Source organism: Phyllostomus discolor, chromosome 6, assembly GCF_004126475.2.
Source record: "Phyllostomus discolor isolate MPI-MPIP mPhyDis1 chromosome 6, mPhyDis1.pri.v3, whole genome shotgun sequence".
Lineage (NCBI taxonomy): Eukaryota > Metazoa > Chordata > Mammalia > Chiroptera > Phyllostomidae > Phyllostomus > Phyllostomus discolor.
The window spans coordinates 1,062,093-1,087,761 of NC_040908.2; the positions used below are offsets into that span (position 1 = coordinate 1,062,093).

Consider the following 25,669-nt stretch of genomic DNA (forward strand, 5'->3'; position numbering starts at 1 on the left):
GTGGGAGAGTGTGCGCCCGAGGGGGCCTGCAGCCTGGGGACAGGACACCCCCCGGGTCCCACCCACCAGTCACTGCTCCCGCGCACACGGCCAGCAGCCCTGTCCTCGGCTCGTTTCCCCGCAGGCCCGGCTCCACTCGCTCCACTTCTCACCTTAGGCCCCAGTAGCACCTCTGGGTGCAGGGCCACTGCTGAGAAGGGTTTTCCTCGGGCTGCCCGCTGTCAGCGCTGTTGTGTGCGACAAAACCGCCCCGATGGCGCGTGACTCTGACGAACCACTCACGGCAGTGGTGTGCCGTCCCTGCGGTCACCGAGTCAGGAGCCTGGGCGTGGTCAGCTGGCTGCTGCCAGGCCCTTGGGAGGGGGTCCTGGGGCCCAAGGAGCTGCTCCCTGACAGGGCAGCGGGCCTCCCTGACCGGGACCCCAGGGAGCGGCAGGGGACCAGCACCTTCTGGCCTAGTGGGAGCCGCCACGTCCCGCCCAGGGGCAACGCGTCACCAAGTCCGGCCCACACATGAGGGGAGGACCGGGCTCCGTCTTTTGGGAGCATTGTCCAAGAACTTACGGATGTATTTTTAAATCCCCATACTTCTAAAAAAAATCTCCCTTCATATTTCATTGGATTTGGGGCCACAGGGAGCAGACCGAGTGTTCCGCCGCCCCCACACGTGCAGGCCCTGCGTGGAAATTCAAGTGGAGCACTCGAGTGGAAATGCAGAGTCCCCGGGATTTCCAGGGCGTGAGCGGCTGCACAACGGGCGAGCGTCCCAGGACCAGCCTGGGGGCTCGGGAGACAGCGTTAACACGGAGACTTTGTATCCCAGTTCCAAAAATGCATAAAACAGCCTGCCCTTCAAAGCATGTTGATTTTAGTTTTTTAAAATGATTATAACAAAGTAGGCATAATTGCATCTCAGAATTAATAAAAAATTAATGTACCATTTTCTTGTTAAAATTCAAAAGCTTGATTGTAACAATATATATCGGAGTTTGACCTAGAAATCTCACACTAAACACAGTGGCACAGAGAACAGGAATTACAGATGATCACACAAAGCATCCACGTGGGGTGATCTGAGGGAGCCACGTGGAGCCACTTGCATTTAAGGGGGCTCCAAGGCACAAGCACAGAGTTAAGGCAGCTACTTAAACGAGGAAGCGGTGTGAGCAGCTGCAAGACCCCTTCCTGGGAGAGCTCGCCCCACCCCCGCCCGAGTCTGGGGGAAGAGTGCCCTTCACCAGCAGGTCCTGGCATCCGCTCACTCCGCCCGCAGGCGGGCGTGGCCTTGACTGCTAGCTGCTGAAAGACACGGAATCGGTCCCCACGGTGCAGCTAGGCCCTGCGGTGTGGGGACATGGGACTCATGGGGGTTCACGTGGAACCGTGTGTGGTGCCAGGCGACAGGGTCACAGGAAAGGAAGGGGACTGCCCGCCCATATTCCCAGTGGCTTTGACGTGAAAGGCAGTTTTATGGCTCCTTGCACTAAAACGTATTCCAACCAAATAACCTCGCAAAGCGAAGCTCTCCCAGCCCCCAGCCCACACCACAGACACGAGGACGCGGCAGACCGCCTGCCCTTATCCCGCGCAGGAGTCGGCGCCAGGGGCGCGCGCCGCTACGCCGTCTGCGCCAGCAGCGCCACGTACTGCTCCCGAGCCGGGAAGTGGTCGGCCGGCCGGTTGTACGCCGTCCACACCGGGTCGCCCACAAACAGCCGCATGGCCTTCACGTAGTTCTGCAAACACATAAGCACGGACACCACTGCGTCACCCCGGCTGTCGGGACGACGGTCCCCGCCGCGTGGAGCTCGCGCGTCTCAGCACGCTGGTCACACGCCGTCCTCCGGGCATCTGCGCGTGCGCGCGCGTAGGGACCTGGGGTCACGCGCGGCCCCCACCTGCTCGTCCAGCGTGAAGCGGTGGTAGATCCCCGCGGGGAGGGTGATCATGTCCCCCTTCTCCATGGCGATCCGGATCCAGCGGTCCTCCTCGTCCCGCACGTCGAAGTACCCGCTGCCATCCAGGACGTAGCGGATCTCGTCGTCCAGGTGCAGGTGCTCCTCGTAGAACATTTTAATCTAGAGCGCGGGGGCGGGCTCTGAGTCTGGCGCAGGCGCAGCTGCGGCGGGGCGCGCGCATCAGCCCCCAGCCCCAGACCGAGGCGGGTGGAGACTCTCCCCGAGGAAAGCGGAGGCAGCGCACCGGGGAGGAGGGGGCGGGACTAGAACGGTTTGTGAAACCTATCAGTCACCGAACAGGAAAGGAATTAACGCCAACGTGGCAGTCAGCAGGGGCAGGGCGGAGTTCCAAACTTGCGCCAGGCCTCCCAGGGGTGCTGACCTCGTGCCCGCTGGACGATGAGGAAACAGGGCACAGGACGGCCAGGTCGCTGCCCCGGCGTCACACAGCCACAGAGCTCACGCGTGCAGAGCACGCCTCCCAGACACACCCTGGCTCCTGCTCGCCACCCCGCACGGATCACACACACGCACGGTCACGTGACCACAATGGACGGGCAGAAGCCACAAGAAAGGCTGAGGAAGGCAGTCACATCTTAATAAACAGAGAATTTCCACCTGTCCGGCCCTACGTTCGTGTCTTTCCCTGACTTAACAAAACTACACCAACGTGCGTCACTCTGCTGTGGGACCCCGGGGGCACGTTAAGGAAACCTACGACGTGTGGGGAGTGACCCACGATGCCCCCTTGCCAGCGACCCCGCGCGCGTCACCTTCTCTTCGTAATCCGGCAGCTTCTCTCTGCAGATGGTGATGATGTCCATCCACGAATAGTTTCTCTCCCTCCGGATCTTCTCCAGTTCGGGGTCGTCCTCGTACCTGTCAGCATCCAGCTGGAAGGGTCCCAGCAGCAGAAAGGAGGGCACGTCAACGCAAGGACACGCATGGTCCTTCTCTCCCAAGACCCCCCGCTCGCTCCCCGCCCGGGCTCTGTCGCTCCTGACCAGCCTTCCTTCCCGGCCTCCCTGGTCCTGGAGGCCTCCTGGGTCTCTGGATGCTCCCCTGTTCTCCCTAACACCTAAACAGATTGCAGCTGTGTTTAAGCCCCGCCTCCTGGCTCCCCAAGCCCTTCCCCAGGCTCCTCTTCACCCTCCCGTCCCCCGCCCCGCCCCCACTCAGGGCTCCCGGGATGCACGGCCACGCCCCCCTCCCAGGCCTTCCCCCTGCCAGCCTCCACCCCGCAGTCCCACGGAGCTCCCGTGACCTCCGCTGACCCTCGGTGTTTCCGGGGTCAGCACGCCTGCATGCATCCTCAGAGCCCACAGGTAACGCCCAAGTTCAGGCTGGATCGGGGCCTTCGGTCACCTGGTCCCAGGAGCCTTTCTTCCAAACCCTGTCCCTATTCACGACTTTTTAAAAAATCTACACTATAAGGCCCTGGCTGGCATAGCTCAGTGGATTGAGCGCGGGCTGCGAACCAAAGTGTCGCAGGTACGACTCCCAGTCAGGGCACATGCCTGGGTTGCAGGTCATGACACCCAGCAACCGCACATTGAATTGATGTCTCTCTTTCTCTCTCCCTCTCTCTCTCTCTCTCCTTCCCTCCCTTCCCTCTCTAAAAAATAAATAAATAAAATCTTTAAAAAAAAGTTATTTTTTAAAAAATCTACACTATAAACCAAATGGGAGAACTTGATACTCTTCAAACATTCTTGATGCGACACCTCCCCACGCCCTTGCTCCTGACCGCTTCCCACACCGGAGACGGTCTCACCTGTTCCTGCACCACCGCCCACGTGCTCTTTAAGGTCCTGTATCAAAGCCACCTGTTTAAAGCCCCTCCCCCAGGGAGCAGCTGGCCACAATCCGTCTGAACTCCTGATGAAAACCACTGGCAGTGAATGGAGCACGTTTTGCTGTGAGTTGCCATAGAACGCACACGGTATCACGAGTGCCGAACGTCAGACTCCAGGATATCTCAAACTACCGGTCGTGAACACATTAAGCTCTGCACAGATCACTCCGAAAGTGAGCAGATCCGCCACGGCGATGCACACCACCCCTCGGCTCTACGACCGTCCAACATGAAATCAACCGTGTGAGGGACCGACAACTTCTGCCGCGCCCCGGGCCACCCGGAGCGCGTGCGCACTGCGCTCCTCTGTTCCCGCGACCAAGACCACAGACCACAGACCACAGACCGCAGCGAACGTCAGGCGGCCTCTGCCCTGGTCACCGGGAACCAGAAGGCGGGGCCTGGGTTTGGCCCGCGGGTAACTCAAGGGCACCTCCAAGGCCCATCTCGGGCCTTTGCGGTCCCCTGGGTGGAGACAGTGCCTCCCGGGCACCGGGACGCCGCCAAGGGCGGCCGGGGCCCCTTCTGAACGCTCGGACTGTGGGTGTCTTCACTTTATTCTCAAACAAAACTTGTTTTCCCGCCGTAGCGGGCACCGCCAGCCCGTTCACTGCTCAGAGGTGTCCCATCTCAGCCCAGGAAGACAGACACACCGGGGAAGAGAAGTGAGCGCACGCACAGCAGACACGCAGATTGAACCCCGTGCCGGCCCGCCGGGATCTGCGCCAACAGCGCGGACCTCGCAGCAGCGGGGCCGCCCCGGCCCGCACCCCTTGCCGCCGGCCCCCGACTGGGCCTGCCCGGTGTCACCCCGGCTCGTCACTCCCCGTGCCCGGGTCCCACCAGGCACCGCCTGGACCTAGAAAAGCCCCAGGGGAGGGGCGGGGCCGGCCCGCTGCTAGTGAGCATGCGCAGAGCGCCCGGCAGGCCGACCCTCCAGCCCCACCGCTGAGCGTGCGCAGTGCGCCCCGGCCTCCGGCTGCCCACCCAGGCTGCTAAGCGTGCCTGCGCAGCGCGCCCCCGCCCTTTCCCGGCCGCCTTCCCGCACTCCGTGCAGCGATTGGGGGGTGGGAAGTGGGGGGAACGGGGAGGGGGTCAGCGCACCGGTTCAGGGAGACCTAAAAGGCTACCTCGCTCGCCCGCCCCGCGAGCTCGCATACCTTCCAGTAGAGGACCCCGAGCCGGCGCAGCTGCTCCAGGCCGACCGGGCGGGCGGGCTCGGCGCGGTGGGGCAGGCGGGGGTCCTCGGTGGAGTCGTCCATGTACCAGGCTTGCACCATGGCGACCGTGGCGGCGAGCGGGCGGCGACACTAAGCTTCACTCCGGCCTGAGCGGGAGCGGGCGGGTCCTGCGTCCCCCGGGCGCCTGCGGCGGGGCGGGGCCGGGCCGGCGTGGGCTGAGCCTGCCCTGGGTCGGGGGACGGGCACCTGGCACGCGGTGGAGGCCGACCTGGGATTGTAAACAGGGACTCGAGGCTGCGCGCACACCTCCTGGCGGCTGCAGTCCCCCTGTGCACTGACGTCGAACACCTGATAGTTGACCGCGAGGATTGGAGAGACCGAAATAGGTGGTTTTGCTAAAGCCGTGCGGCCAAGTGACCACCGGGGAACCCGGGTATCCCTCCCTGGCCACTCCGACGGTTTCTACAACACTACCCTGTAATTTTAAGTGCAGCGCGTCCTAGAAGGAAAACACAAAACACACTCGGGCGGGCGGCTCAGTGAGTGGAGCGTCCTCCCCGTACACCAAGGGTTCCCTCCCTGGTCAGGGCACACACAGGAACCAGCCGATGGTTCCTCGTTGCATCGCCGAGGATGCGTCCTAAATGAATGCATCGGTCAGTGCAGCAACAAACTGTGGCGGGAACCCGGGCCACTTACCGAACCCGACAAGCTCAGGGGAGGCCTTGCACGGGCCTCACACACTCAGAGACCTAAGGAACCACATAGGGTGGTCTGAAATGAAAACCCAACTAAAGGCTGGTCATGGTGGGTGGTCACGTGCTAGGTCGCCGTTTTCCCCTAAGAAAGGTGAGTCTTAACTGAGCCTGTCCTCTCTGCATCTACGGTAACATACCTGTGGAGTACCAAAACAATTTCCTTTTCTAACCCCCTCCAAAGCACAACCAGCACACCAGACCCGGAACCACAGACCCCCTCGTCACTGTCATCATGTTAATTGCTGACTGTTACCTGTCCTGCACTCACCTGTGTGAAAGGCTTGTGTCTGTCGTTTTACTTTTTATCCCATCCCACAGGTTTCCCCACTCTGCTTGCTCCCGCCTCCGCAATCAGTCCTTCACGAGTGGATGTCATGGAACCCCTCACGTGTCCCCCTTGGATTCTGATGTACAAAGGAGGTGGTGAAATTGCCATCTTCTCCGTCCCTTGAGATTTTGCTTCCCGGCAGTTGCCAGTTTGGCTCAGGTCAACTCACAACATTCTCACAGGTTTGGGTGTTTCTTAAGTTGACAAATCCATGGGGTTCTCCCCTCCCCACACTCTAAAATCAGTTATAAAAACCACGAATTCTCCTCCCCAGTCCTCATGTTTCTTACCAGTTTAGCTGATAAGGAAAGTAAATCCAGCTGCTCAATCTGCCTAGCTTTATCTTTTCAAAGCCATCAATCAACCAAAAAAGGTCAGGTTGTCCCAGCTGTTCACCCCAGGGGATCCAGCCACGGAGCACCCATGGAGCTCGAGCCAGACCGCTCTACGGTGGCCCATTTCCTAAGTGCGCGCGTGTGGCCAGCTCTAGAACTTCCAGAAACCCTGCACAGAGAGCATGCGTGTACTTCACCTCTGTTTCTGCACGCCCCCTCCTCAGACAGCCGTCTCTCCCCCCGCCTTGACCCATCATCACCGCTCCTCCCCCAGGGCTCCGCCTTCGGGGGTCCTGCTGCTCCAGTCTCCTCACTCTCTCCACCCGGCACTCCCACTAGACCGCGCCCGGGACACCCAAGGTCATGGTTGCCAGGTGCAGTCACTGCTTTGGGGCTCACTGGCAAACTTCTCACCCCAGGGAAAGGAGTTTTTCTGTGGTGTCCAGGTATCTAGGCCTGTGGAAGGGTCCAGGTGGCCAGCTGGAGCCACTCGTCACCCGGGGGGCTCTGAGAGCCGGAGGACCTCGGTGGCATTGGGCGGGGGGTGCCGTGCAGGTGCTCACCACATGCAGGGCACTGCTGCAGGCCCTGCGTTCTGACAGCTTCTAATTCCTCTCTCAACAAAGAGTAAGAGCAGCCAAACCCCCTCTACTCAGCATAGGAGCCTGCCTCCTGTGACCAACCCCCCGTGGAGGCCAGGGCAGCCCCCTCCGTGGGAGCCTGGTCTGCAGACTGCGTGAGGGTGACCCTGAGCTCCTGTCTGCTGACGGGGACAGCCTGGGGCGCCTCTGGAAAACGCAGAAGTTCAAGGGCCTGACCCACAGGAGGCCTTGGCGGGAGCGAGCGGCTGCCCTGAGCGCCTGGGTGGGAAGTGCACAGGAGAGAGCCGCCTGGAGAGCTGGCCAAGAGGCCCGGTCCGGCTGCAAACCAGCCCTGTGAGCAGCGAGACTGCGGTGGGGGGGAAACCCACGGGGCTGCCCCACGCCCCAGTCTGGGGCACCTGGCACGTTCACGAAAGGCACAGGTGAGGAGACACCACCTATACAGCGACGCTGGGTGCAGAGATGAGCAGACGGCCCCGAATCCGTTCTTTTTCTGTATATTTGAAAAATCCCAACAATTCGTACAAAAAGTGATGGCGTTTTGAATTAAGAGATAAGCCGCCTGTGCATACGAATATCCCGAACTAGAAAAGGGAGCGCCGCTCAGAAACAGCTGCCCGGAGGCCACGGTCAGCAGCGTGTCGTCCGCGCTGACTGGGAGGAGAACACCTCTTGGGGTTTGACGCGTCCTCGAAAGGAGGCGCAGCCGTGTGTGGGACTCCAGGCTTTTCCCGGGGAGACGCAGGCTCACGGGCAGCCTTTCCGCGAGGTCCCCCAAACCTCCGTGCCCCCGAGACGGAGATGAAACCTGGCGTTCGCTGCGGCGAGAGGTCCCCTGTCACTCCCCCTGTGTCGTCGTCCTCGGGGTCACCCTGCCCTCAGGACGCTGGTTCCCAGAAACCGTCTCCCCAAACGCGCACCCTGTCACACCGGCCGAGGGAGAGCGTTTGTGGAGTTTTAGGTCAAAGACTCTCCCCTCCTCTGACAGACGGGGAGGCCTGCGACGAGGACGCTGTTCAGTGGGGACAGACGAGACACTCGGGGAGGCGGATGCGAGCGCCAACGAGCCCGCAGACCCTCCTTTCGGAGACACGGGGGCAAGTTCACGAGTGAGAGCTGAGACCCAGGGCCCGAAGCGGCGACCGGCGAGCTGCTGCGGCCACGGCAGGGGGCGCCCTGCAGGCTCCAGCCCACCGGCTGGGCCCCGGTCCGCACTGGCCGGCTGCCAGCGGGGCTCAGCTCACCCCTCGCGCCCACTGCTGCCCACTGTCAGAGCCGTCCTGCAGGGCAGGACAGCGGTCACTGCTGAGGCCTCATAGCAAACTTTGGGAAACAGCGTAGGATTTGCTCCAGATTTCCAGGGGCATAAACAAGAAGCTCGTCTTCAAAGTAAAGTAAACGAGGCTTTGTTTGTGCGTCTGAACTGGCTTTGTTGGCTGCCTGGGGCTCTTGGAGGCGGATCTGGGGGTGGAGGAGCAGAAATGTGAGCGCCAAGCTGCTGGAAACCTGAACCGGGCCTTGGGAGGAAATCTTCCCGTGGCGGCCCCCGCAGGGATGTGCGAACAGCAGACGAAACCTGAGCCCCAGGATAGTTTTTCAGGAAGCAGATCTCACGGGGCAAAGCCAACTTGTACCCACAGGTGCACGGGTGCAGCACCTGCAGGGGGGGCGGGATGCCAAGGACTTCAGCTGTGCGGAGTCAGCCTGCAGGGGGCTGGGGGAGGGGAGGGGTCTCATCTCCACCCCCTTCCTGCTCAGGGCCAGCACCTGGTTCCTGCTCCCTCAGACCATTCTGAGAGCACCTGCACCCAGCAGTGAGCAAGTTGGGGGGGGCGGTCTCCGCCTCCAGAGGCCGAACCCCCCTGGGGAGGCGGACGGAAGCAACGCAGAGGTCTGCAAGCAGCGAGGGCTGGGTGGGTTCGCTGGAGCAGCGCGGGTGAAGGGGGGTGAGGAGGGACCAGAGGGCACAGCAGTCTGGGAGGGGGAGGCAGAACCACGCATGCAGGGGTGGCCAGCCAGGCTGGATGCTGGAATCGGGGCAAACATAGGAGGGAGGGGAAGAAGAGGAGGGAGGGACCCATGAACACACCTGCGGGCAGGGGAGCCAGGCAGGGCGAACGGCAAGAACAGGGCCTGAGGCGGGGGTCCAGGCGCTGGGGGCCAAGGGGCATGCGCCCGGGGCAGAGCGGGAGGTGGGGCTGGAGCAGAAACCCTGGGGGGGGGGGAGGGCAGCTGCGATGGCCCGTGACAGAGGCCGCGGGCCAGGACCTCGTGTGGCCACGGTGGGGCGATTAGGTCCCGGGCCACTGTGCCTGGCGGCCACCGCCCACACACATCACAGAGATACACACGGGTCAGCGTCCAAGGGCGGCGGGAGCCGGCCGTCGCCCCAGCACCGACCCGCCTGTCCCCTGTGAACTGCTGCTGGGAGCCCACGGTGGCGTGGGCACCTCCTGCGTCCACTCCGGCTGGCGAGGGCAGGCGGGCTGGCCGCGTGTCACCACTCTGCCACCCAGACTCACGGACAGGCCAAGGCACAAACCTGGCTCTGGACAGGTCTCGCTGCAGCCGCCACCCTGCAGGGCCCACGGGGACAGAGGGCGGTGCTGGGCAGCACTGTGAGCACACGCACAGCGAGACCAGGGCCTCGGGACCCAGAGGACAGACGGCCCGGGGGCCGCACCAGACAAACTGCACGGGGACACCGCAGGGGGCACCTGAGAACGAGAGACTCGTCTCAGGGAGGGGCGGACGCCATCGGGAATCACGAGGAAGCCATCTGGTCAGAGGTGGGTTCGTCCGCGGGGAGGGTGGGGCGGGGGAGCCTCAGGGGCTTTGGCAAGGCTGCCTCTGGGCCTGGGGGGTCACAGGGCGCCCACCTCGTGGTGACAGTTCAATGAGCCACCCACCTGTCCACTGTCACTTTCTGTACGTTTCTGCGGTAAAAGGTAACAGATACACAAAGTAGTGACCGTGTCTGATGGTTTAAAGCTCGCATGGAGCTCCTAACACAAACAGCCCAGGAGAAGTTGGAAGGACTTGCTGGTGCATCCTGGTCTGAGAGTCGGGGCTGACCCCACAGGCGAGTCAGGCGCCGGGGCTGCGTGTGTGCAGGTCTTCCTGGCGCCCCGCTCCGAGGGGCCCTGCCCCCGCTCCACGGCCATGCCCTAAGTCCCGAGACCCGGTCCTGCCAGGTGGCAGGGAAACGAACCTTCCAGGCACGTCCAGGTTGGTCTGCACGGCTCAGCCAGCGTTTTATTACCGCACCCTCACCACGTGGAGTCCGAGAGTTGCAATGGGACAAAGGAGAACCGCATCCAGCCCAGAGCAGCATAACGCTGAAACCCCAAACGCGTCTCAGATCTCCGAGGACACGGAGTCCGTCCAGCACACACTGGAGCAGCTTCTCCACCCAGAGTCCCAGGTCCCAGCCGCCGTCCTGAGTCAGTGCGGGAGGGCCCGCCACCCACACTCCGCTGCTCATGGGGGCCACTCGACAGCCACACGACAGCCACCGGCTCCAGGGCTCCGCGCACGGCCGGGGCTCCGCTCAGACTTCAGGCTGCTTAGCTCCTTCCCTGGCCAGTCTGTCCGCTTCCTCGTTGCCCACCAAGCCTGAGTGACCGGGGACGTGCACCTGTCAGAGAGAGAGAGAGCTTTCCCTGTACCTTCACTCCTGCGCGGTGAGGCACTCAGCCCTGGGGGCGGGCGCAGCAGGAGGCAGCCCCCCGGCCCGGCCCCACCCCCGGGACACTGAAGGGCACGGGCTGCCCCACGGCACCGTGTCCAGGCCACGCGGAGGCCAGCTCCCTTCCAACTCCCCACAGGTGGGCTCTCACCGCTCGTCCTGCTTTCCAGGCAGAGCACCTGCACTGCACGTGGGTGCGTGTGTGCGCACAGGGCACGCACACTCACTCCCTGCACACGCTGCGTGCGGGGGCCGCACCTGCGGCTGGGCGCTGCTCTCGGAGGGGGTGGGGGGTGGAGAAGCAGGCCGTCGGGGGCCTGGCCGGCAGGGAAGGGTCGGCAGGGCCACTGCCCTCCGGGAAAAGGCACGTTACTGGGGCGCCGCTCCCACAGCCGCGCCTTCAGGGAAACGCGCCACACGCCGGCTGCTCCCAACACGCCGGCTGCTCCCAACACGCCGGCTGCTCCCAACACGCCGGCTGCTCCCAGAGAGGCCAGCGGGCGGGCCGCCTGCCCGCGCTTCGCCGGGAGGCGAGGTGAGCCGGGTCAGCGAGGGCGCCACGGAGGGCTCGGGGCAGCGCGTCCTGCCGCTCGCCCCCAGGAAGCAGCACCGCTCGCGTGATGGGAGGACGCGCCAGCGCCCTGACACTCGGGGCGACGCGCAGCCGGGGACCCGCCCCTTCGGCTGCGTCACCGAGCCGCCGGCAGCAGCACCGCCTCCTGGGTGGCTGAGACTTCGGTCCTGACAGGGACCACAGGACAGGGCCCCCGAGGGGACACTCACCCACCGGATGTCCATGCCCTGGACGAGCCGGTCCAGCTCCACGAAGTCCTCCCTGTTGATCACCTCCTTCCCGGCGCTCGTCCTCCACCCGTTCTCCTTCCAGCCCGGCAGCCAGCTAGTGATGCCTGGAGCCACGCCCCGGGCCGTGAGCCGCAGGTGTGGCCGTTTCCTCCCTGGGCTCCCCCTCGGGACCGCCCCACCTGTGTTGGGAGCAGCACTCGGGCCTTTCCACTCCCTCCCGGGGCGTGCTCGGGCCCCCGGCAGACCCCAGGCCCTTCCTTTCTCCCCCCCTTCACCCTGACTGTGCTCGACCTGCAGCTCTCAGCCCAGGATGCCCCCTCCTCCGGGAAGCCCTCCCCAGCCTCCAGCATGACTCCCTGGGCTCCCACACACGGCATTCCCCGAAGAGGCCACCAGCACGCCATCCTCAGTCACCCACGCAGGCCGAGACTGAAGTGCCACGGGAGCAGGGCCACATCTGCCCTCCTGCCACGTGTCAGGGGCCTGCAAAGCGACCCTTACGTGGCAGGCCCTGGGGTGGTGGACGGGGGCTCCAGACCTGCACGTCCCCCTTTGTTCCTGACAGCCTGGCACAGCGCCTCCTGCGGGGAAGGGGTCCCCGCTCCCCGCAAGCTTGCTGGAGCAACACCCGAGGAGGGAGGACGAGGCGGACGCTCACCGTTGATGGTGAACATGCTGTCGGTGTGCAGGACCAGCTTGTCGATGCCCTGCGCCCTCGCCTGCTCGAGGGCCCTGCAGGCCGCCTGGTGGGGGGGGCGGGGGGGGGGGGGCGTCAGGCTGCAGGGTGCACTCACTGAGCGTGCGACACAGCTGACGTCCAGTGACCTCATAGCGGAAACCTCCCTCTTCCCCTGTGTGGACCGTCACATCGGTGTCCTCCACGTGAAACAACACTACACGCAATGCTACATCCCGTGGACACGTCCGTCTGGAACGTCTCCTGACTCTCCTGGGAAGCGCCGATGCCTCCCACGTGCTGCCGCCCCCCACCTGGCCCCCCTGGGCTTGGAGTGGCTCACACGCAGGCGGTGGGTGAGGAGCCGCCGGCACGCTCCCAGTCGGGGCTCAACACGAGAACTGCGGCCGGCGACTTACGTGGATTTCTGCGCGCTGGTTGGTCTGCCGCCCAGGGAGTCTAACGCCCACGTTTCTGGTTTCCAAACAGAAGAGAACGAAATTATAACAGGTCCGCACACATTTTTGTTTGAAAGGCCACAGCACCGTAGGGAGACTGCCCTCAGACTCCAACGAGCAACACCAGCACTTGACCGAGGAGGCCACGTGTGCTGCTGGGGGAGGAGCACTGGGCCAAGGTCAAAGACCAGTCTCACCCTGGGCTGGGAAGCGTGAGCCCGTGGCCCGGGCTGGCACCCACCCTGAGGCGCTCAGTGCACACGAGTTCACCACTGGCACGCACGGCGCTCGGGGCTGCTGCACGGCCGAAGTAAAGGTGCCCCGCAGACCGCACAGCCCGAGGGGAACTCGGGGGGGGGGGGGGGCTGTTAACGCTGGTTAACAAGCAGCTCCCTCCCGCTAACCCTGCCCGACACAGCTGCGGGCCCCGGGGACCCAGGGACACTGCCCCACGGCCTGTGGCCGCCTCCCGCAGGCCCGGGCTCTCCCCCGCCACATCCCAGGCTGCCTGTCCTGGGTCACACTCTGACCCTGACTTGCCTCTGGCACCTTCAGGAGGGTCGTGGCCACAGGGTGGGCTCCAAGTCCTGTGACCTGCCCCTTTGCGCCCTGCCACAGCCATGTCCCCGGGACACGGGGCCTCTCTTAGGGCGGCAGGCAGGTCGTTTCGGCATGGAGTCTCATCAGCGAGACTCGGAAGCCGCCCGCTCGGAACGACACCGCCCGCCCCGCGCACAGCTGCCCGTCCCGCGGTCGAGCGGCAGGCAGGGCCTGCCCGGCCGTCCGGGAGTTCTCGGACGCGACCCGGTGAGCGGGAGCACCCCCCCCCCAGGCCCTGTCCACTCACAGCGGGTGGCCGGGCCCCCAGTACACGCCGATCCCCGCGCGCGCCCGCCTCCGCCCGTTCCTGGAGCAGCAGCCGTCCGTGTAGACGACGACGTGTTCTCCTGCAAGACAGACGGACGGACGGACGCCCAGTGAGGGCCGCCGGCCCCGCGCCACCAGCAACCGAAGCTCACCTAGCGCTTCCCGTGCTGGGTCAGCACGTCAGACGCAAAGGGTGCTCCACGGTTCTCCAGAAGCTTCCTGCCTAAAAACACGGTCACTCCTGACACGGGGGCACCTGACCCCTTCTGCCTGGACGCACTGGGGTTTGGGCCCCGCCTGCCGGGCACAATGAGACGCCGTTTGGAAGACCCAGGCCCTGCCACCGCAGCAGGTGCCGCTCACAGCCCCGCTGCAGGGTCACAGAGCCCCGCCCCTGTCCCTCCCCGTGGGGGCAGGGGCAGGGCTGCCTCCACTCGAAGGAGCCGTCCTCCCAGACAAGCAGGGCCTCGGCCTGATGGGGACCTGCCCGCCACGAGGCCAGGCCCTCTGACAAACGCTGCTGTTTGGTCTTCTCAGCGTCCTCGCCGCCAGGAAGCTGGCTCCGCCCGGCTGTCTTCCCGGGAGACAGAGGGTGTGCTCGACACACCAGCGCCGCAGAGGACGAGGCGGACAGGACTCACAGGCGGCCACCCGCTGGCCCCCACTGACCGGCAGGACCTTTGGCAGGGTGGCCGGTGAGGTCGGGAGCGGGGGTGCAGGGGCACACGCAGGCAATGTGCTCACCAGGCCTCTCTCTGCCCCAGGAAGGCGGAGGGTGGGGCGAGGCCTGCCCCGGTCACCAGGACTGGGCACTACGGAGCTGACCGCCAGCCTCCTCCCGCGTCACTGCCGTGTCAGCTGCCAGCACCCGCCCTGCACCGGGCCTGTGGGGGTGTCGCCGTGCCTCCGGCCACTGCCAGATCGCTGCCGGTGGCTCATCCCCAACCACCCACGGTGCGTGCTTCCGTCCCTTCTGGTGACGGCCACGGCAAGACCCCTGGGGTGGGGGCGTGCAGACACCGTGACTGCCAACACTGATCCAGCCGGTTCCAGCCCCGCCTGACCGAATGCTTCCTAACCTACAGGGAAAATGGCTGCTTCCTGGGGGAAACACGGGCCTACAAACCCCCTGACTTGGTCTTTAGAAAACGCTGCTGCCCCCCACCCCGTTCTGTTCGCACGCGTGGAGAACGAGAAGGAGAGTGTGAGTCAGAGAAGGAGAGTGGGCAGCCCCTGGAGTGGGGGCGGGGACAGGCCCGGTGGCGCCCCCTGGGGGCGGTGGGCTGACAGGAGGTGAGCGAAGGCCCCCAGTGAAAGGGTCCCCAGAGGGGCACCCTGGAGGCCACCCTCAGTGGAAGACGCCACCGCTGCGGCACCTTCTCTCTGGGGCCTGGAGGCCGCGCACCCAGGGCCACGGGTGTTTCAGAAGGCCGGGTCAGCCACTAGGAACCCTCCGAACGGCTCTCCTGCGAGTGTCCCAAGTTGTAACCATTCTGTACCACGTGATCAACCACAAGACAGTAGCCTTAGAGACGTTTCCACAAAATGCCCTTCAGGTAAGAACGAGGATGTTAAAGACACCAGCTCAAGCCTCCCCCATTAAAAGTCCGAGAGAAGTTTGCACACACACAGTCTCGTTCTACGTTAACAACCGAACCCCGAGAAAGCCATACCCACGTAGGAGAAGGAGTCCTTGCTGACGGGAGCCGCCGCCGCCCCCGGGGCTGGCTTCCCCTGCTTCATGCGCGGCTCCTCCTCCTCCTCCTCCTCCTCACCGGCGGCCGGGGCCTCCCGGGGCCGCTTGCTGGCCTTTGCCTGTGGCTCCTGCGCACACTCCTCTTTCCGGCCTGCAAGACAGGGTCCGCTCGGAAACCAGAGACCACGCACCCACCGGGCCGTGACTGGGGGAACCCAGAAGTTCAGTGGGTCAGCTCAGGTCCCCACATCGGACTTTAAACACCCTGTTCGCGTGGCCCTGTAAAGGGGACGACCCAGGGCACCCGCACGCTCAGACCCCCACGGCCTGTTCCTTTGCGCCCCACGTGCTGGGGCGGGCTTCACAGGGGCCGTGGAGGAGGAGAGCAAAGCCTCTGCTGAAACGTAAGTCTGGTTTCCATGCCGCCGGTGGGGACGCCAAGGGTTACCAGCCCTCCGGCATGGCAGGGCCTGAGAACCCGAGGGGCCCCTTCCCGGGGAAACAAAGACCCGAGTCCTGCACGGAAACTCGAGAGCCAGAGTTAGACGGGGCACCCGGGGCTGTGACGGAGCCGCTCAACCGCACAGCAGAGCTCTGAACCGAGGAGCGGGGGCCCCGTGTGGGCGCTCGCACAGAGCTCGGTCCCTTGACACGGAGTCAGCTCCCGGTGGCCGTGCTGGGAAGACGGTTCAAGTGACAGCAGAGGGCTCAGGATATGGCACAAACTCAGGGGCGACGCAGCGGCAGGGCCTGGGAGGGCCGACTCCAATTCTGCAAGAAGCCTGTGGGCAAATGCTCTCAAACAGCATCGCGCGCTGCAGAGAAACAGTCCGTGGAAGGAAGAGTCCACGGACGCGGCAGCCTTCACTGTCTGACTTTAAGAAATGGCCACAGCCTCCGCGGCCTCAGTGACCGCCCCGGCCGGTCAGCAGCCTTCACCTCGGGGAGAAGACCCTTCGTCAGCAGCACCGTTCCGGCTCGCTGAAGGCTCGGGGGCAGTGAGCAGAAGAGTATTTTTAATCAAGTGTGTGCATCTTTCTCAGGCAGACTCGACACTCTGCAGGCCAGTGTGAACGCCACTTCTAGACGCGCCGGGACACCAAGTCCCCGTGCCTGGCTTCCCTGCGCTGGCCGGGGCTGCACCTGCAATCTGTGGCACCCCTGTGTGTGCGTGTACATGTACGTGTACCACTGACTGGGAGGTCGTTGTGAACTTCTAAGGAGGGCAGACCCTCCCCAGACGCAGAGAACTAGCCTGTCTGAGTACCTACAGCCCGCACTAGGCAGACACACGCTTGTACTGGAAAACTTCAGACGTGAATAAACTACTAACTGGTTAGAACAGAAACCCTGTGAATGGGAAACAGCAGGAACCGAACCAGGGCGGGAGCTGTACCCCTGAACTTGCTCTGTGGCCCGAACCGACTTCCCCACCTGAGCGGACAGTGTGGCTGTCTCATCAGAGCCTCTTCAAACAGCTGGGGAGCTGGAGGGCGGGGCAGAAGCACAGGCAGCGCCATTCTCGCCGCCGGGGAAATGCGCCTTTCGGGACAGCTTCCTAGCACCACCGGCCGCTGCCTGAATTCTGCTCCACCCCGGGCTCCAGGGCACCTGACTCGGGCACCTCCTCGGTGCCCGGTGCCCGTGCAGCTAGTGGGGACTGGAGACTGTCCAAGCTCATCAAACTCCCCTCTGCTCAGCCTTAACCTACTACAGCAAAAAAACCCTGTGAGTAAAGTGAATGAAAAAGAAAACCCCGCTTCTTCAAGGTAAGTTAAAATCCATTTTTAAAAATGTTGTTCTCTGAAGCAGTCACTGTTCATCCTGCAAGCCTGCTGTCCCTGTGGCTGGCCTGCAATGTCAACGGACTACCCTTCCCGTGACCCGTGGAACTGCCGCGACTCTGGCCATGTAGCCCTGTCACGATGACAAAGGGACCCCCCCACCCCGTGCATGCTGGGAAAGCACACCACTCCTCACTCCGGAGCCGCAGCCCATCGGTTCCAGTGACACGGGCAGGCGTTTTCTCAGACACACTGCTGTGAGGACACTGGGTGGAAACAGTGAGAGAGCCGAGTCCTGGCTCGTCCCTAACGCTGTCACCACTGGCAGGCCCTGCCAGGCAGGACAGAGAGTGAATGGCGGCGGGAGAGGGACACACGTCTCAGTCATTCACCCAGCAGACCGGAGCCCGGTCAGGTGAGATCGCCCCGTGTTCTGATGATAGCACGGGAGAGGGTGGGGGTGTCCCCGAAGTCCTGCGTGGCTCGTTCCCACCACCTGGGGGAGAGAGCCTTTGCAACTACACATTCATCCCGAGGTCCGGAGAGGGGAGGAGGGGGGAACCTAGAAGCTGGCTGCAAGCATACAACCCTGAAAACCCCAACAGTTGGTGCACCCAGACTGGCTGGGTGCCCGCCTGCACCTCGTGTTCAAGTTCATTATTTTGCAAGCAAACCCGCGAGCTCATCTCCACTCTGCGTGTTGTGTCGTCCCTCGTCCGAACCCATCTCTACCAAGCAAGACAACCGAGCAGGGCGGGGGAGCCCCCTAACTCAGGTCTCCCGGGAACAGCACCACTAAGCTCACCTGCTCTCAGCCTGTCCCCTGGCCTGTAAAAGGGAGAAACGCCACCAGTCACATCTTCTCTACCTGCTCGCTACCTAGCTGCACAGGCCAAGTGACACCCGGGGCGGGAAGGGCTCTGAAGGGGCTACAAGGGCACCGGGGCTGCGCCGCGACTACCTTGTGCATCTTGGGGGCTCCCCGAGCTCCTGACGAAGGCCCAGGCTTCCTTCTCCGTGGCAAACTTCCTGAACCTGGCCGCGGGGAACCGGTCCACCTGCGCTCTGCACTCGTCCCTGGAACGGAGGGCGCCGTCACTCCCTGCCCCTCCCCCGGTCCGCTCCCCCTTTCCAGGTGGTTCCCACCCCGGACTGGGGCCAGGGTGAGAAGGCCGGGCTGCCCGCTCTCGGGGGCAGAGCCGCGCCCCGCGGTGTGCGGCTTCATCGCGCGTGTCCAGCCCTTCCCCATACTGGACGGCCCACCAGCAGCGCAAGGCGTCGCTCGGGCTCAGAGCGGACTTCAGCCCGGGGTCTTCGGGAAAACAAGGCGAGCGACCGCCTCCGCGGCGGCGCGGCTCGCTCACCAGGTCAGGAAGACCCCGGCCCTGCGGCCCCGCCTCACGGCGTAGAACATGCCCGGCTTGCCGCTGCCGCGGCGCACGGCTGCCAAAGCGACCCTGTGCACCGCGACCAGGAGGCGGGTCATCGCTCACTCCCGGGGACCCGCCAGCATCCTCCCCCTCGGCTCCGCGCCGCCATCGCCTAGACCAAACTTCCGGCGGCGGCGGCGCGGAGAGATGACGCTAGGCCCCGCGTGGCTGGGCCGGTGGGCGGGGCCTAGAGCCCGGCGCTCCTCAGGCTCAACAATCTCGGGGAGGTGCAGCCCGGATCGGGCGGAGTGGGCGGGGCCTGGAGCGGGGAGGGCTCTGGGGCGGGGCGAGGGGCGCAGGGGGCGGGAGGGGGCGGGGTCTAGGTTGCGGCGGCGGGGCGGCAGAGAGTTGGCTAAAGTGGAGAGAAGGCAGGCTCTGGGCGACCTGGGGGCGCCCAGGGGAAGGGCGGAGCCTATGGCGGGGCGTGGCCTAAGGCCCCTGACTGGAGTCGGGCGTGGGCCAGGCCTTGTGTGGGCGGAGTCTGGGACTTGTGGGCGTGGTCAGACTTTCTCCGGGGCGGGAAAGAAGGTGGGGCTTGTAAATGAGAGTACCCCAGGGCCGGGGAAAAGTGCTTCCCGATAGCAGCTGCCCCCTTCCGCGCCCGGGCGAGATCTTGTTGGGGTTAGAGCTACTTAGGACTTGCTTTTCCTAGTCAGTTGGCTGGCTGTGGTCGTGCTTTGTCACGGTGGCCATCTGTGCTCAAAATTTCAATCAGTGACCAGGGCAGTGAGAACTACAGGTGAAATATTTTTGTCCAAGTGCAGGTTTTAGTTTACACATTGTTTTATTCAATTTGAATGACGTCTTTAAAGTTGAAATGTACACTTTTAAGTGTTGATTATTGGTGTTCAAAGAACGAATTAAGGAAACGATTACAACGGATTGTTACGTGGCTGTAACTAAGACTTGTTGATGGGACAAGGGTGTTAACAAAATAATGCACTTCGGGCATCAAAGAGGCTCGGACGTCCCTGCCCCGTTCCTCCCGCGCGCACTCTCAGGTCCCCGCTACCGTGGGCATCTCGCCAGTCTGCTCCCCAGCGTGGACGGCAGCAGGAGATGCCCCTGGTAGCCCAAGGAATGCAGGTAAACTGCTGAGCTATGGGCTTTTCAAGTGCAATCCTCCAGAGACAGTGTGCTTTTGTTATTTATGTAACTGGCAACGCTACAAGGTGGTCGGTCATCCGGGTTCACCTAAAGCGATGTGTGAACAAGAATGATTCGAGCAGAATTCTGATCCCTTGGGGATGTTTCAGCAAGGCTTTGTCCAGTGATCTCCAGTTTCTCCGTTGGCAGAGGGGATGAACTCACTAGTGTGAAAACATCCGAACTGCGAAGGTCAAAGGAGAACTCAATGTGAACACACGTGAGAACTAAGTGGTAGATGTGCACAAATGCGTGTGAATGATTTGAGAACTAAGTGGTAGATGTGCGTAAGTGTGTGTGTGTGTGTGTGTGTGTGTGTGAAATCACTAATTTATTTCCCCCAGCGCCCTCCCTTCTCCATCCCTGAGCCATGCAGGTCACATACACTGACTCTGAGTTCTGGCCACAACTTACCAGCTGCGTGCATTTGATTTGCTTCGTCTGTTCTCTCCTTTGAAAAACGGAGCTCATGACGCTGCTCTGGTGGCTGTGAACATGGACGTGTGTGACGTCTCTCACCTGGGCTGACACAGGTGTGCTCTCCCTGTCACGCTAACCTTTTTCATCCTGCACATGTTTCATGAGTATGGGTGGAAGAATGGTTTGCTTTTAATGAAATATACCAAAGATGAACAAATGATCAGTTTATGACAAAAATTGTGTTACTTTTTCTACATTTTAAATTGTCAGCGCAAGACACATTCAGCCCTGGCTGCTGTGGCTCAGTGGATTGAGCTGCGAATCAAAGGGAGGCTGGTTGGATTCCCAGTCTGGGCACGTGCCTGGGCTGTGGGCCAGGTCCCCAGTAGGGGACGCACGGGAGGCAACCACACGTCCAGGTTTCTCTCCCTTTCTTTCACCCTCCCTTTCCCTGTCTCTAAAAATAAATAAAAGCATTAAAAAAGACCCATTCAAACATAATGGGTCAATTCTGCAGACAATTTTTGAGTTTGTATGAGCCAAACTGGCAATTCTGGGAAGCAAAAGTCTCAACGGATTGAGCAAATGCTCCAGAGAATGGCAGTTTTGCAGCTTACTTTATACATTACAATCAGAGGAGGCACAAGGAAGTTACATGAAATTCACTGGTGACAGACAGGAGGTGGGAGAAAGCAAAGATAGTGGGGAATCTCTTGAGATTGGATAGAAAGTAAAATGGCGATAAAAACACTTCTTTTACGTTGGTGGGTACCACGATAACCGTAACCATGGGGGGTGGAGGGTGGGGTGTCTCCGCGACAGCAAGGCAGGTCGGATTCCCCATCACAGCCTCCCCTCCTGGCTTTCCGATCACGCCGCACTCGCCCCAGCTGTCCGGACCGCCGGGGTCGCCTCCCCAGCGTCCCGCCCTCCGCCTCTGGGGTCCTGACCCCAGCCCCCAGGACAGGTGTCTAGAGGCAGCTCAGAACCGTCGCCGCACCATGGAGTCCGTGGGCCGAGAAGCACATTGCTCCCTAAGGCACTACGCTTCCAACGAACTCCGAGAAACCCCCTTTCACTTGGTTCTCCATAGGCAGAACCGGAATGTGGGTCGGGTTCCTTTCCCCTGATTCAGTGGGAAGTCAGTGACTTCCGGTGGTTGGCCTTTCTTAAATGTCCTGTCGTCGGGGGTGGTCGAAGTTGCTTTCTTCTGGCCAGGTCTCCCCCCCAGACCGCGGCCCGGGAGCCCGGCTGCCGCTTCAAACCCCGGGAGCCGGCAGGGGAACTTTCGCGAAGGGCACCGAAATTGAGGCTCCCCAGCCGGAAAAGTGTTACCAGCGCACTGGTTCCCCGGAGCCACTTTCCGGGACTCTCTAGGCTTCTACCGTTTCTCAGTGGTCCTTCCGATTCCTCTAGTTCCCGCCTCTTCCTTTCCGCCGCCGGGATTTGACGAGCTCTCGCGAGACCTAGGCCTCTTCCCAGGCCGGCGCTCATCCAGGTAAGTGTGAGGCCTGTCCTCCGCCGGGACTTTTCTGCCAATTTGGGGGGCAGCAGGCGTTGGAGTCAGCCTTGGGGTGGCGGGCCCCCCTCACCGGGTGGGGATGCGGCGGATGAGGCGGCGGGGGCCCCCAGATGGCGCCGGCGGGGTGGGTCGGGGCGCGGGGACCCGCTCAGCCCGGAGCTCCCTGTGGTCCTAGGAGACGGCCATGTTCAGTTCGAGCGCCAAGATCGTGAAGCCCAATGGCGAGAAGCCAGACGAGTTCGAGTCCGGCATCTCCCAGGTGAGGGGCGGGGCTGGCCGGCGCGGGCGTCCGGGTCGCGCGCGCGCCCCTGTCGCGCGTGTGGCGGGCGAGCGGCCGCCCGCGGGCCGCTGAGGTCGCCCCCGCTCTCCCCCCCAGGCCCTGCTGGAGCTGGAGATGAACTCGGACCTCAAGGCGCAGCTGCGCGAGCTGAACATCACGGCGGCCAAGGTGCGGCCCCGCGGGCGGCGGCGGCGGCGGGGCGGGGCGGCCGGGGGCCGGGGCGGGAGGCGGGGCGGCCGGGGCCGGGGCGGGAGGCGGCTCGGGCGGAGCCGGGGCCGGGGCGGGAGGCGGCTCGGGCGGGGGACGGGGCGGCGGCGGCGGCGGCCGGGGCGGCCGGGGCCGGGGCCGGGGCCGGGGCGGGAGGCGGCTCGGGCGGGGGCCGGGGCCGGGGCGGGAGGCGGCTCGGGCGGGGGCCGGGGCCGGGGCGCGGGCGGCCGGTGCGGACGGGGCTCCCGGCCCTCCCCCAGCGCCGCGGGTGTGTCGTCCCCAGGAGATCGAGGTCGGCGGCGGCCGCAAAGCCATCATCATCTTCGTGCCGGTGCCCCAGCTGAAGTCCTTCCAGAAGATCCAGGTGCGGCTGGTCCGCGAGCTGGAGAAGAAGTTCAGCGGGAAGCACGTGGTCTTCATCGCGCAGGTGGGGGGCGCGCGGGGCGACCGGGCTGGGGGGGGGGGGGGGGCCCCGAGGCCAGGTGCGCGCGCTCGGGCTGCTGGAAATGAGCCGTCGGGGCCGCAGAGACGGTTTCGGGGGGCGGGGGGGGAGAAGGCGCAGGGCCGGTCTGCATCTCCACCGCGGGGCCCAGCGGGGCACGTGTGGTGGCTGCAGGCGGTGGTCCGGCGGAGGTCAGTGGGTCTGGGCCGGGTTCCCTGCACCAGGTTCGCCTGCCTGCGGTCCCTGGTGTGGGCGGAGACCCGTGGGGCGGGCGGAGGAGAGCTTAGCGCCGGTCCCTGGCTCGCCCTCCAGGGTTTGACGGGTTCAGTTTGAGTCTGTCCTGGGAGTGGTTCTGCTGTTAGAGCAGCGTGACAGCTCTTCCTGCCAACCACGTGGTCGGTTTTCCCTTGCAGAGGAGGATCCTGCCTAAGCCGACCCGGAAAAGCCGCACGAAGAACAAGCAGAAGCGTCCCAGGAGGTGAGTGCTCTGTCGGTGTCAGCGTGGGGTGCTCCGCTCCTGCCCCCAAGGGGGACCTGCAGGGGCCCTGCGCTCTGCGGTGGGCTCCCGAGGTCACGGGCGGGGGCTGGGGAGAGCCGTGTGCGCCTCACCGGTGGTTGATTGAGGGGCTGGTTGCCCAGGGTCGCAGAGACCCCTTGTGATGTGTGGGGGGCAGCGAGGGCTGGGGCACATTGTCTTGGCCTCTTGTTTTGCTGTGAATTGAGGCTAAACCGTGTGTTTCTGGTGCATGCACCAGGGGTTGGACGTGTCGCTGCCCGTGTGCACGCTGGTGGGCGGTGTGCGTGACCTTGATTGACTTGGGTCCTCTGCAGAAATGCAGAGGCTGGGAGCTGGCTCCTTGGTTCCGGCCCCCGGGCCACGGACGTGGGTGCCCGGGGCCGTCCGAGGAGACACGGTCTGCCGTCCCTCTGAGTGCCGGATGGGCCGCCCGCCCTGAGGGGGGTGCAGTTTGTGTCATTCTCATTCCTGCTTAAAGATGGGGGGTTCCGGTGTTTGCTTAAAAGTAAGCGAGACGCAGGGTAGGGCACTGACCTGGGCTTGGAGAGCAGGTGCGCCATGGTCATGCGGGTGCAGGAAACTCAGGTGCTCCCCGAGCCCCCGGGGAGTGGCGGGGGCCAGCGTCACTGCACCATGGCGGGGGCAGAGGCTGGGCAGGCAGGTGCGGGGCTGCTGGGGCCTGACCTCGGGGCCCCGTGCCGTGAGCCGGTCGTGGCGGCCCTTGGAGCAACCTGAGAGTCCGGGGAGAGTGCGAGGGCGGGTTCAGGAGGCAGTGGAGCTCTCAGCTCATGGTCACGGCCCTTGGGAGAGCGGGTTCGCAGCCTCACTTCCGAGTGTCCGTGGGTGCCTGAGAGGGAAGATGGACCCTTGGCTCCTCGGCGGCTCGGGGGCTGGCTCCCTGGTGGGCTGTCTCCGTCCTCCGGCTCTCGGACCCGCCTCTCCTGGTCTCTCGGGCACCACTCGCTGCGCCCCAGCCACAGGCGCGGCCCCGGCAGCCGGCCCTGCCACTGCGCAGTGCCGCGGTGCCCCTTCAGATCGGCATCTGCCCTCGGTGTCCCTCCCTTGGCACGAGGCAGACGCTGGAGGGATGTCTTCTCTGGCCGGCCCGGCGGCAGAGTCGAGGGTTTCTCCCGGTGCGGCTCGGCCTCTGGTCCCCGGGGCTCAAGGGGGTGTTGCTGCCGCCCCCTGTAACAGCATCGGGGTCTGGGGTGACTCTTCAGGGAGGCTCTGACTCTCTCCTCCCCTCTGTCTCAGGGGAGCGGGGTGCAGACCCCCACGCCCGTGCGCCTGCCTTGCACCGGTGGTGAGAACATGCCGGGTCCAGGGCGGAAGTGCCGGGTCACGCCGTCGGCCTCCTTGGCTCTCAGAGAGGCGAGGGCGGCCTCGGAGCCTGCTTTCTGTGGCCTGTGCCTGGGGGACCAGGGCGGGCGGTCCCTGCAGAGCCCCTGGGGAGCGTGCACTGCGTGTGCGGGGCCTGGCGGGCGGGGGCGGCGGGGCGGTACCGTGTGGCGTCTGGCCCGGTGGCGGGGCCTGGAGAAACCCCATGGCCCAGGGCCGCTCCGTAAACGTTGAAAGGAGGGGCTCTTCCGACACACGGCCCCACGGTCCCTGCCACCCCTCCGAGGCCTCCCAGTGTGGGAGCCCCTGACCTGCGTCCAGCAGCCGGTGGGCTGTGAGGGTGAGGCGGTTCCCCGAGGCCGGGGTCCCATCAGCAGTCTGTGTGGCGGGGCACCGGCCTGGGCTTGGAGACCCTCTCGGGGCGGACCGTTGCCCCGTGCGAGTGAGGAGGGGGTGGCGGTCAGAGGCCTGTGGAGCTGAGGTGGGGGAGGTGTGTGGTCATACCAGCACTCTGCATGGGACAGGCGACGGGGGGTGGGGGCTGCTGCCGAGTCGCGGGTGTGAAAACTGGCTTCAGGGTGGTTTCCAGACCCGGCCTGCGGGGGGCACAGGCACCGGGAGCCTGGGCCCTGCCCCCACGGCCGACTCTGTCCCGCTCCCTCAGCCGCACGCTGACCGCTGTGCACGACGCCATCCTGGAGGACCTGGTGTTCCCGAGCGAGATCGTGGGCAAGCGGATCCGCGTGAAGCTGGACGGCAGCCGGCTCATCAAGGTGCACCTGGACAAAGCCCAGCAGAACAACGTGGAGCACAAGGTGCGGGCTGCTGGGGCGCCGCAGAGTGGGCTCCCCGAAAACTGGGCGGGGGTGGGGTGTGGTTTACATGATCAGGGCGTGGGAAGTACAGTGGTTCCCGGTTTTGGCTTTCAGTGAGGCTGTGGGAGTTGGGTCTGGGGAGAGCTGTCAGTCTCCTCCTTTCCTGCGACAGTGCCCCCACAGTGGACCAACCGTGGGGTCGGCAGGGGCTCTCTCAGAGGGGCACAGGTGAGGGGCACGGTGCTGCTGGCTGAGGGGAGGGACGCCACATGGGCTCATCGTCATGGAGCTGTGAGGATGCGGGGCGGGCACCTGGGTGAGCTCTGTGATCTGTGACGGGGTCTTTTTTTTCTCGTAGGTGGAAACTTTCTCTGGTGTCTACAAGAAGCTCACAGGCAAGGACGTTAATTTTGAATTCCCAGAGTTTCAGTTGTGAGCAGAAATGACTAAATAAAAGACCGTTTTCAGTATCCTGTTCAGGCGTGTCTTTCGAAGTCCTGGAGACGTGGGTCCCGGCTGTTCACAGGATCACACAGCCAGGCTCTAGGGTCAGAGCTCCTGC

At 64.0% G+C, this 25,669-nt stretch overlaps 3 protein-coding genes across 4 annotated transcripts; 1 reads left to right on the forward strand and 2 right to left on the reverse strand.

Annotated features, from left to right (window-relative positions):
* Window positions 1-137: 137 nt before the first annotated feature.
* RNASEH1 (ribonuclease H1) lies at window positions 138-18,570 on the reverse strand. 2 transcript variants are annotated; one of them, XM_036027624.1, is made up of 10 exons: window positions 18,355-18,570; window positions 17,952-18,067; window positions 15,184-15,357; window positions 13,491-13,590; window positions 12,605-12,659; window positions 12,168-12,252; window positions 11,489-11,613; window positions 10,524-10,654; window positions 8,312-8,322; window positions 138-152 (listed from the first exon to the last, which is right to left on the reverse strand). In XM_036027624.1, exons 1-8 carry the CDS (start codon window positions 18,474-18,476, stop codon window positions 10,568-10,570), a joined length of 864 nt encoding a protein of 287 aa, XP_035883517.1. In that variant the 5' UTR covers window positions 18,477-18,570; the 3' UTR covers window positions 138-152; window positions 8,312-8,322; window positions 10,524-10,567. The 2 variants fall into 2 exon arrangements, with proteins under 2 accessions (XP_035883517.1, XP_028372578.1); XM_028516777.2 differs by lacking the exon at window positions 8,312-8,322 and having other exon boundaries at window positions 10,516-10,654.
* ADI1 (acireductone dioxygenase 1) lies at window positions 852-5,177 on the reverse strand. The gene is made up of 4 exons (XM_028516849.2): window positions 4,974-5,177; window positions 2,732-2,851; window positions 1,899-2,078; window positions 852-1,736 (listed from the first exon to the last, which is right to left on the reverse strand). The coding sequence occupies exons 1-4, from the start codon at window positions 5,091-5,093 to the stop codon at window positions 1,617-1,619; spliced, it is 540 nt and encodes a 179-aa protein (XP_028372650.1). The 5' UTR covers window positions 5,094-5,177; the 3' UTR covers window positions 852-1,616.
* Window positions 18,571-21,338: 2,768 nt separating the features above from the next.
* Window positions 21,339-25,577, forward strand: RPS7 (ribosomal protein S7). Its single transcript, XM_028516394.2, has 7 exons — window positions 21,339-21,484; window positions 21,684-21,767; window positions 21,885-21,956; window positions 22,279-22,422; window positions 22,851-22,915; window positions 24,957-25,107; window positions 25,466-25,577. The coding sequence occupies exons 2-7, from the start codon at window positions 21,693-21,695 to the stop codon at window positions 25,541-25,543; spliced, it is 585 nt and encodes a 194-aa protein (XP_028372195.1). The 5' UTR covers window positions 21,339-21,484; window positions 21,684-21,692; the 3' UTR covers window positions 25,544-25,577.
* Window positions 25,578-25,669: the final 92 nt, after the last annotated feature.

What these genes read in the sequence shown, in the direction of transcription:
- ADI1 (XM_028516849.2), bottom strand. Translation starts at nt 5,093, where the DNA reads ATGGTGCAAGCCTGGTACATGGACGACTCCACCGAGGACCCCCGCCTG. An exon ending in TGCCGGATTACGAAGAGAAG is followed by an intron (nt 2,079 to 2,731) that starts GTGACGCGCGCG and finishes CCCGCGCTCTAG; the next exon opens with ATTAAAATGTTCTACGAGGA. An exon ending in GCTTCACGCTGGACGAGCAG is followed by an intron (nt 1,737 to 1,898) that starts GTGGGGGCCGCG and finishes ATGTGTTTGCAG; the next exon opens with AACTACGTGAAGGCCATGCG.
- RNASEH1 (XM_036027624.1), bottom strand. Translation starts at nt 18,476, where the DNA reads ATGACCCGCCTCCTGGTCGCGGTGCACAGGGTCGCTTTGGCAGCCGTG. An exon ending in TGGGGGCCCGGCCACCCGCT is followed by an intron (nt 12,660 to 13,490) that starts GTGAGTGGACAG and finishes TTTGGAAACCAG; the next exon opens with AAACGTGGGCGTTAGACTCC. An exon ending in CAGCATGTTCACCATCAACG is followed by an intron (nt 11,614 to 12,167) that starts GTGAGCGTCCGC and finishes GCGTGGCTCCAG; the next exon opens with GCATCACTAGCTGGCTGCCG.
- RPS7 (XM_028516394.2), top strand. Translation starts at nt 21,693, where the DNA reads ATGTTCAGTTCGAGCGCCAAGATCGTGAAGCCCAATGGCGAGAAGCCA. An exon ending in AAGCAGAAGCGTCCCAGGAG is followed by an intron (nt 22,916 to 24,956) that starts GTGAGTGCTCTG and finishes CCGCTCCCTCAG; the next exon opens with CCGCACGCTGACCGCTGTGC. An exon ending in AGAACAACGTGGAGCACAAG is followed by an intron (nt 25,108 to 25,465) that starts GTGCGGGCTGCT and finishes TTTTTCTCGTAG; the next exon opens with GTGGAAACTTTCTCTGGTGT.